The sequence below is a fragment of the Pygoscelis adeliae genome, unplaced genomic scaffold (assembly GCF_000699105.1).
Source record: "Pygoscelis adeliae isolate BGI_AS28 unplaced genomic scaffold, ASM69910v1 Scaffold347, whole genome shotgun sequence".
NCBI classification, from domain to species: domain Eukaryota; kingdom Metazoa; phylum Chordata; class Aves; order Sphenisciformes; family Spheniscidae; genus Pygoscelis; species Pygoscelis adeliae.
In genome coordinates this window covers 757,193-766,573 of record NW_008825158.1, presented here as the reverse complement: position 1 = coordinate 766,573, position 9,381 = coordinate 757,193, and the positions used below count along the sequence as shown (strand labels likewise).

At 50.5% G+C, this 9,381-nt stretch overlaps 1 protein-coding gene across 1 annotated transcript in view; it reads left to right on the top strand.

The window, feature by feature from the left end:
- Window positions 1-6,847, top strand: part of CPD (carboxypeptidase D) — a 23,353-nt gene extending 16,506 nt beyond the window's left edge. The window contains exons 12-21 of the mRNA XM_009328664.1: window positions 363-674; window positions 1,922-2,117; window positions 2,401-2,536; window positions 3,352-3,501; window positions 3,937-4,032; window positions 4,127-4,191; window positions 4,352-4,483; window positions 4,876-5,061; window positions 5,379-5,478; window positions 6,136-6,847. Of these exons, the coding sequence (XP_009326939.1) occupies window positions 363-674; window positions 1,922-2,117; window positions 2,401-2,536; window positions 3,352-3,501; window positions 3,937-4,032; window positions 4,127-4,191; window positions 4,352-4,483; window positions 4,876-5,061; window positions 5,379-5,478; window positions 6,136-6,362 (1,600 nt within the window). The 3' untranslated portion in view covers window positions 6,363-6,847. The remainder of the gene's footprint in view (window positions 1-362; window positions 675-1,921; window positions 2,118-2,400; window positions 2,537-3,351; window positions 3,502-3,936; window positions 4,033-4,126; window positions 4,192-4,351; window positions 4,484-4,875; window positions 5,062-5,378; window positions 5,479-6,135) is intronic.
- Window positions 6,848-9,381: the final 2,534 nt, after the last annotated feature.

Sequence of the window (9,381 nt, the reverse complement as noted above, 5' to 3'; positions counted from 1 at the left end):
GTAGTGTCTTTAGGGGAAATTCTTTTTCAGGCAGCTGTCCACAGAAATGACTTCATCACTTCAACAGCTGCCAAAACCTTTGGGTTAAAGCAGCCTGACTTCTTGTCCTGCCAGTCTGCCACGTAATCCTGCAACACCTGAGCCAAAAGCAGCTCAATGCCGTGTTGGGCCCTGAGCTGCTCCCTCTCCTCCTGCCATTCCCATGTCCCTTTGAAGTGTTCTTACTCTTTGTTTTTATGCTTCCAACTTTTGGCTAGGGAGCAGTAGCAGTCCATGTGAGTGTCTAGTCAGGAGGGGGGGTGGCTTGTTGTGAGGAGCCTTGAACCCCTGATGTTTCCATGTGCCTTCTCTCCCCTGGGTAGGTATGATCCAGTCACTAAGACGGTGGAAGTTGGCAGCAAAGATGGGGTGCAAGTCAACTTCACTCTTTCACGGACAGACGTCAAAGTGGAGGAGGGAAAGGTGCCGGTCCTGAACACCCCAGACACCAGTGACCCCAACGAGAAGGAGTTTGAGACCCTAATCAAAGACCTCTCTGCTGAGAATGGCCTGGAGCGCCTCCTGCTTACTTCCTCGGGGGATGTCTCTCCTTACCGATACCGCCCTTACAAGGACCTCTCTGAGTTCCTCCGAGGCCTCTATCTGAACTACCCGCACATCACAAATCTCACCAGGTGAAAACTCAAAGCAGCAGTGCTCAGCTCCTCCCTGAGCAGCAGCCTGTGGTAGGGAAGCAGTGAAATGATGAGCCATGAACGCAGTGCAGAGATGGGGAGCTCATCCCTCCCCTTCTCTGTGGTCCCTGAGTTCGAGGGAGCCCTGTGTGTAAGGACACAGTGGCGGAGTGCTGGCTGCAGGGACTCGCAGATGCATCCGTGTGCTTTTTCCTGAGACATCATTTTACTGACTGAAACCGGGGCTGCTGTCTGTTCCCCAGGGGTGCCTGGCACTGGCGATATTCCCAGCATTGATATCCCAGGCTTCTGCAAACATCTCTGTTCCATGCTCTCTATTTCCTCCATTTTCCAAATCCTTTCTGACAGCGACCCGGCTAAAGAGTCCCCAGCAAAAGTGATCAGATTTGTAAATCAAATCTCAAATGGCCTTTTTTGATTGTCTGCTTTCAGATTTTAATTCAATAGTGTGAGACATGTTTGAGTTAGCTTGCCCTGAGCCAAGGTCTCTGCCCTCCTGCAGGAGACCAGCCGTCTGCAGTCCTCTGCTTTCCTTTGTGACCTGTAGCACTTACCCTCTGTCAGCTTTAGAAAGCACGAATCTCTTTGTCCCGGGACCTCATTTGCTTGTTGTTACCAGGCACAACATGCTCATGTGCTGTCCCCGCTGGTGCCAAGGCTGCTTTTCTGATCTGTAGCCTCTATTGTCTGTCCAGTTGCATCAGCCCCGATTGTGTTCCCTGCTTTGCTTGCATTCAGTGTGCTAACTTAATGGCATGACTGTAGCAACAACTTCGGCATTACTGGAAATAGGCCTGCTTTTGTCCTCTAAACCGGGTGCTTTATAAATTAGTTTGATGTCCAGATGTATCCTGCTCTTAAGGGAAAAAAAAACCAAAAACAAACCAAAATGAACATTGGAAGCACAGAGGCATTTAGCAGTTCCACAGTTATGGTGATGTTATAGGCTATATCGAGATATATGGAGCATTGGGCATCCCGTACATCTGGACCGGGATACATTCTTACATGGATGCTTGTGTTCAAACTGATGTTCATAGTGAATTTGGTTCAGTGCTGCTGCAAATCTCTCATGATGTGGTTGTGTTTTGTGTGTCATGTGTCTCTGCAGCCTCCTCATGGAGGTAGGCAGCAGTTCCTTTCCACACCGGGATTTCTCCGTAAGGCCAGGCTAGGGGTGTGGCTTTCTTCCTGAGCTGACGCTCTGGTTTCTCGTCTCTTGGCAGTTTGGGTCAGAGCGTCGAGTTCCGTCAGATCTGGTCCCTCGAAATCTCCAACAAGCCCAATCAGTCTGAGCCCGAGGAGCCAAAGATCCGCTTTGTTGCTGGTATTCATGGAAATGCTCCTGTTGGTACAGAGCTGCTCCTGGCGCTGGCAGAATTTCTTTGCATGAACTACAAGAAGAATGCTGCTGTTACAAAGGTGAGAAGCCAATGTGAGGGACCATCTTGGAGCCCTCCAGTTATATCCTGAGAAGACAGTGCTCACTGGGAGAGACTTGTCTTCTTAACGGTGGCTTGCTGGGTTGCAGCGATCTCACGCATAATGGGGAGGTGTTGTGAAATCCACGGGGCCAGTGGAAACCTCTGACTGCTGATATCGATATAAGCAGCAGTTCCTAGGATGAGATCCAGACAAATGAGATGTACAGAGAACGAACCCTACTAATTGCACTTCATGTACTGTTTCTCCTCCTTTTGTTCAGCTGATTGACCGAACACGGATTGTGATTGTGCCTTCCCTGAATCCAGACGGACGTGAGATAGCGCAGGAGAGAGGCTGCACGTCGAAGATAGGCCAGACTAATGCTCATGGCAGAGATCTGGACACAGACTTCACAAGTAAAGCAAACTAAAGCAAAGTGATGTGTAGTGTCCCTGTAGAAATGCAGGCTGCTGTAGAAGTCTCCTGCTAGCTGCTCTAGGGTTGGGGGTAGTCGTTTGGTTACAGGGTCTACCTGTAAAGAGAGCAGCACTCCTGCCCTGGAGCCCAGGCAGCACAGCTGCTGGGAAGCTTCCAAAGCTTGGGTCTGCCTTACGGATGGTAATTTGCAGTCCCTTATTTGCAAGGAAAAGATGAAGCAAAGTTCTTTAGGAATGGTCCAGAGGCTGGACAACACCTAATGTATTTTTCCTTTTAATTGATTTCTTTCAAACCCCCATTTCTGAAAAAATGCCCTCTGTTCGTGCTTCCTGGAAACAGTCTCCTTTTTTCATGCTTTTCTGGTTTCCACGTAACTGCTTGCTGTATCCATAGCAGTGGATCAGTGCTATGCCCACCCTTCCTGGGGACAAAGTGTTCTCTCCGGCCAGGTTTGGCTGGGATCATCCCAAATGCTTTCTTAAGAAAATGTCAGTTCAGTGACATTGAGGAGGGCAAACACACATGAAATACCCTCTTCATCACAGAAGTAAATAGCTTGGGGAAATAGTGATGTGTCACATTTGTTTAGCTTTGCAGATTAATTCCCACCATGGGTAGTGTGGACTAGGTGCTTTACTTGGTGTCAGGTGCATCTGCTGAGATCTAACAAATACCTTTTAATATATGCAGCAGACTTAATTTCAGACATAAGCGAAGAATGTACTTCTGCTGGCCTCTCAAATAGCAGAGGAAGCCGTTGTCTATTCCCTTTTCTATTTGTTCTGATTTACAGGCAATTACTCCCGGTACTCGGGGACACAAGAGCCTGAGACCAAAGCCATCATAGAGAGCTTGATATTGAAGCAGGATTTCAGCCTCTCTGTTGCGCTAGATGGAGGATCTCTGCTTGTCACTTACCCATACGATAAGCCAGCGCAGACAGGTATGACTAACTTCTCCAGGGCCTTGCACGCGTAGTTACCCTCGGGCTGTCTCTGCAGAAGTTCATGTGACCACACGGTGTAAGAGTTTCTTGTGCTGGTGGTGTTCTGTAAGCTCCTTTTGTGTTCAGCCCTTTACATGTGGAGTTGACAGTCTGTTAAGTAAAGCTGTGAAACCTCACAGGATTCAGCTAGGGATCAGAACACTTACCATTTCCATTCCTACAACAGTATTTCGACTTTTCGTCTGCCAAAGCCAGTCTAAAGTCTTCTTTTGATACCACCCCTCAGTGTTAGAGGAAATCTGGAATGCCCCTGAAACAACATGTGTCACTGTTTAATACAGGATCATAGGGTTAGAATGGGAATCTGCATCACCACCACCCCCCCCCCGGTGAATAGGAATTGCACTCTAAGTCTCACTTTTCTCTTTGTAGTGGAGAACAAAGAAACACTGAAGCATTTGGCATCTCTGTATGCAAACAACCATCCGCTGATGCATTTGGGCCAGCCAGGCTGTCCAAATAAGTCAGGTATGTTTTGTTGAATCCTTTAACCCCCCTGTCAGCTTGTGCTAGACTCTGCTAGGAGCAGATCTGTCTGACAGCTGTGTTCTTCCTCTCACAGATGAGAATATTCCTGGCGGTGTGATCCGTGGCTCTGAGTGGCACAGTCACCTGGGAAGTATGAAGGTACTTCATCACAGCACAAGGCTTTCCATCTCTGCTAAACAAGCATTAAAAAGCATATTTGTTCTGATGCCTGGGCAAAACTTCCCCACCTCCAGCTGCACTTTGCAAAGCTTTTTGACTACCACCTATTTTGTTGTAACTGCGGCTTTGGTTTTCGCAGGATTTCAGCGTTACGTTTGGTCACTGTCCTGAGATCACTGTTTATACGAGCTGCTGTTACTTCCCGAGCGCAGGGCAACTTCCCAGACTGTGGGCAGACCACAGGAAATCTCTCCTTAGCATGCTCGTGGAGGTGAGCCGCAGTCTGTGGGAGGAAATTCCAGCAAGGAGTGAAGGTAGTGGGCCGGGTGGGGAGGGGGAGAGGAAGAGAGCAGTATGGAGAGTCTTTGTCTTTTTATCGGTGCTGTGTGATTACAGACGGTCAAAACTTAGGCTGCATGAGGAATGGATAGAACAGAGGCAGCAAGTGACCAGGAAATGTGTTGACATGAGAGTTAAACATCTGTGCTGTTTTGCCTCACGGTGGGCTGAGCGGTCCTTGCAGTATTGTGCACTTTTATTTATTATGAGGGTCAGGGATGGAGAACGGGCTGTATTTTGAGGGGAGGATTAGATCCTACTTTAGTTACAAATGCGCCACGCACTTGGATCTGAATGTGAAGTGTTTGAAATGCTTTATTTCAGGTTCACAAGGGAGTCCATGGGTTTGTCCAAGACAAGAGTGGCAAGGCAATTTCTAAAGCTACCATTATTCTTAATGAAGGTTTGAGGGTCTATACTAAAGAAGGCGGCTATTTCCATGTGCTGCTGGCTCCAGGTTTGCATAACATCAATGCGATAGCTGACGGGTACCAGCAGAAACATGTCAAGGTATGTGAATGTCTGTATTGGAGATCTTCCCCCCCCGATCCCTGCCATATAAAGGCATCCCCTGTTTGGGCTCTGCCTTGTTGGCTGTGTTTAGCTGCTTATTATGTGCCCACGGTAGCTGTTTTCTGCCCTGATACAATGGATGGAGAAGAATTTCCCAGCACAGCAGCGTGGTTTTGGGCAGTGGCTTTTCTTTCCATTGCACTTGTCTTTGGCATCTGCCTGGTCCTGCCCTGGTCAGCAAGTACCTCTCTTGCCTGGACACCTGACAGAGGTGCAGGCTTTGAGACAGTCTGAGCTCTCGTATCTTTCTGCAGGTCTTTGTACGTCATGATGCACCCAGCTCTGTGTTCATTGTCTTTGACACGGAAAACAGGATATTTGGTCTGCCAAGGGAGCTGGTTGTAACTGTTGCAGGTAAAGTGACACTCTTGATCAAAGCTTGAGCTTTGCTTTCTGTACCGGTTCATGCTGTCAATGACCCTTCGCTGAACTGGAAAGTAGCCTGGGGACTTAAGCCATCTCCTGCTTTCCCTTCTGAACACGTGCTTCTCCTCGCAAACTGGTCTGACAACCCTTGGATCTGGTGATGCTGGGCTGGCGGGAGGGAGGGAGGGAGGAAGCAGAGAGTGTTGCAGGGGTCTGAAGGGTCCAGAATGGACTTCGAGATGCCTGGAATGGGGAGAGCCTGTCTGTGTGTAGAGCTGGGACCTAGGAGATCTTGCTTCTTCCCCGAGGTTTCTTTTGAGTGGTGTGATACCAGGTAAGCATTAAGAGGTTTTTTTTGTCAAGGTTGCAGCTGCTGGGGAGGCTAGAGTTTATACCCAGTGGTCTGCAGAGGAGCTCAGTGATGCTATCCTAGATTGCGAGCACAGAAAATAAAGCTAGTGCAGTGCTGCTCTGGGAGCAGCTCTCTTGCACGGCATGTTTTCTGTGGCCTAGGAGGAAGGAGCAGGGTCACAGTGAAGTGAGGAAAGTGTTTGTGACTGTAGAAGGGAAGAGAGATGGTGGGAAGCCCGTGAGTCTCTGGGGTGGGGGAACATGGCATTAACTTTAATATCTTCTTTCTGGTAGGTGCAAGTATGTCTGCTCTGGTCCTCACCGCCTGTATCATCTGGTGTGTCTGCTCGATTAAGTCCAACAGACACAAGGATGGCTTCCACCGCCTCCGGCAGCACCACGATGATTATGAGGACGAAATCCGCATGATGGCCACCGGCTCAAAGAAGTCCCTCCTGAGCCATGAATTCCAGGATGAAACAGACACTGAAGAAGAAACATTGTACTCCAGCAAACACTGACACCTCCCGGGCAGGAAAGGAGGTTGCCATGGACCAGACCCGGTGGCAGGGGGGGTGATCCCTGTGGTTCAGTTTTGAAACATTAGCTTGCAGGATGTGTCCTCCAGAGGTGTGGGTGGCAGCTCCCAACTTCCCTCTACTATTTGCTCTGTTCCTACGTACATGCAAATCCGTGGGTGTTGCAGGCTGTGTTTGGGCTAAGGACATGGCTTGTTTCGTTTTTACATCAAGATCTGGAGGTTCACGTGACATTGTTTGAAAGGCAACTTTCAGGGTGGCCCGCAGAGTTCCTAGCACTTCCCCAGCATCTCAACACAGTGTGCAGGTGGTGGGGAAGTGCCCCAAGACCTGCGTGGGGTCGTAGTTACAACACTCCATAGCAGTTTCTCTACCTGTTTTGATTTCATGTTTTCCACTCTGTGCTTGGGGGAAGCCAGGTCCTTCACTTGACTCCACGTTCTGCAGAGCAGCCCTCTGAAAAAGACTGTACTTGGTTCTCAGCTGCTCCCTTTGAGCCTTTCCCCACCATGAGATGCCGTGGCCCGCTGTGATCTGCAGTGGTTGTGGAGCGCCTCTGATGTGTTGCTAGTTCCAGGCAGTGACTTGGCATCCTGAAAGCTGGGGGAGATGACGTCCATTCTTGATGCGAGCTGGAGAAAGGAGCAAATGTCAGAGCTTCAGTGAACTCTGACAAAGTTCAGCGGCCTGCCAGCTCTGCGGTACTGCCGTTCCTGACTTCTGGGGAAGAAAGAAACTTTATCCCCACCACCCCTGGTTGCTTTTCGTTTGTGTAGTAGACTTGGCCTTTGGGGTCTTATGTTAGCGTTACAACAGCACAACATCTGAAAGAGCAACTGAAGGTTGTTCTAAGCAAATGGATAAACTGATTGGGGTGGATGCTGTAGAAAAGCAATCAGTTACTGACTCCACCGATCAGTTTTGCTCAAGTCCACCACTGTTCAGGAGGAAACAGTGAAATCTGACCACTGCTTTGTATTTGAGCATTATTGGAGCAGCAGGGAGAGGTCATGGGAGTATCCATGGCCCAACTTCAGTCTTAAATTTTGAAGGAAAGCTGCACCGTTTGCCATTGTCCACCTAATACCGTTTAGTGATCACAGCACTTTGGCAACACCCTCTCATCAAGCTCTGGTGATGGCAGGCATCAAATCAGCCTGCTGGCTTGGCTCTGTTCTGCTCCTACAGTGTCCTTGAAGTATGTAGCAAGAGCTCCACCTGCTTGTTTGTCTGCAGTCGTGTCCACTGCTGCGGGGGCCTGGGTGCAAGGTGCGAGGCAGGGCTGAACGGCTGTGCTGAAGGAGAAGGGAAAAGCAGCCAAATTCTGTTTTTTCTTCACTTGGCAGGGAGTTGGAAAGCGGAGCCGCAGCATGCATCCCCAAGACACATGAGATCTGTGGGGAGTAGAAGGGATGTCCAGAAGGGAAGAATGGCCGAAATGTTTGATTTCCAAAGCCTTTATGCATCTCTGACGTTCCTGTGCTTTCTGGGCAGAAGGCTGGGGTTAGAATAGGCACTTATTTTCTTGCTGCTCATTTTCTTTTTTAATTCTTGCCCCACTGACCCAAGCTCCGGGGTGCAGGAGCCTGGCACAGCAAAGTCTTAGGCACCTAGTTTGCCCTGAGCTGATCTGTTCTCCAGCAGCCTGGGGAGGTCCACTAGTGAAACCTGCACGTGGTGTCTATGGGGGGGTGTTTGCACACAAATGTATGACAGGGTCTGTTCTGCAGGCCTCTGGCCTGGTCCCCTTTGGGGAAACAGCGCAGCGGGTTCCCCGTTGAAGGCGGCTGGGCCCCATCACCTTGGGAAGGAGCTGTTCCTTGCCTTTGCGTGCGGTAGATGCCCTTCTGGAACCACGCGCCTGTGGCCGTGCTGCCACGCTGACCATCTCAGCAGCTGCGTGCTGATTTTGTGCAGCTATCTGGAGGGACAAAGATAACGCTTAGACCTCAGTATACCTTCTTCCCTGTTCCACGGGGAATTACACCGCAAGAAGCGCGTGATAAGATCTGGCTGGGGAGGTGTGCTGGGAACAGGGAGATGAGGCTGAGCGTTCCCTGGGCTCCTGTCCCGCATTGCTGTGGTGTGAAAGAGCTGCTCTCGTTGCCTCAGTTCTGCAGGAGCCATGAACATTCCTGTGCCTACTCCCAGCTCATCGTGCTGAGCAGGGGATGGGGTTTGGTCCTGGGCCGTGACCCTTTTCCATGTGTAATGGGCTGCAGCCCACCAGCACGCGATAGCATTAGCCCTGCCTAATGTCCGAACGCTTCCTGCTTCTGAGGGCTTTAACAAGAGACGCAGCTGGGGCTTTATGTTAAAGTTGAGTTTGCAAATGGCTCTTAGGGCTTTGTTTGGGCTTGCTTTGCTCTGGCAGCAGGTAACAGGCTGAGCTGGCCTTGCTTTGTCCCACTAGCAATAAGTCTCGTTAGGAATTGGCCCTTTCCCTCTGAGAGCGCGTTTTGCAATGAGCTTGGAGTAGGGGCATATTTTTAAGGTGAGTGGATTTGAGATGTTTTGCAAACGTGTGAGACTTTCCTACGCAGCAGGACCAGGTGGGGGGGCTGGCTCTCGCCCCGTGCTCGGAGCTGCAGCAAGTAAAGGCTGGGGGCTGTTTCTCGCCAGTTTTGGGAAGGCAGGCGCGGCCTCCCCTCGCCGTCAGGCTGTCCGTCCGTCCGTCCGTCCATCGCCCGTCCGTCCATTCCGCGGGACCCCCCCTGCCGCTTCTGGCGAGGAGCCGGTCCCCCGCGGGCGCTTGTCGGTCCGTGCACTGTGCCTTCAAATGTACATTTTTAAAAGGGACTTGAATCGCCTTCTCCTGGGAGCGGGGCGGCGTGAGGCGAGGCCTGGCTCTGCCCTTAGCCGGGCCCTCTGTTTTTTACCTGTATACTGAGATCCAATAATCTGTATAAAACTATTTTGATGTCCACCTGGGTTGTCTCGTTCTTCCTACAACGGGCAGCGGGGGCTGGGGGCTGGAAGGAGGACGCTGGGGGACCGGGCC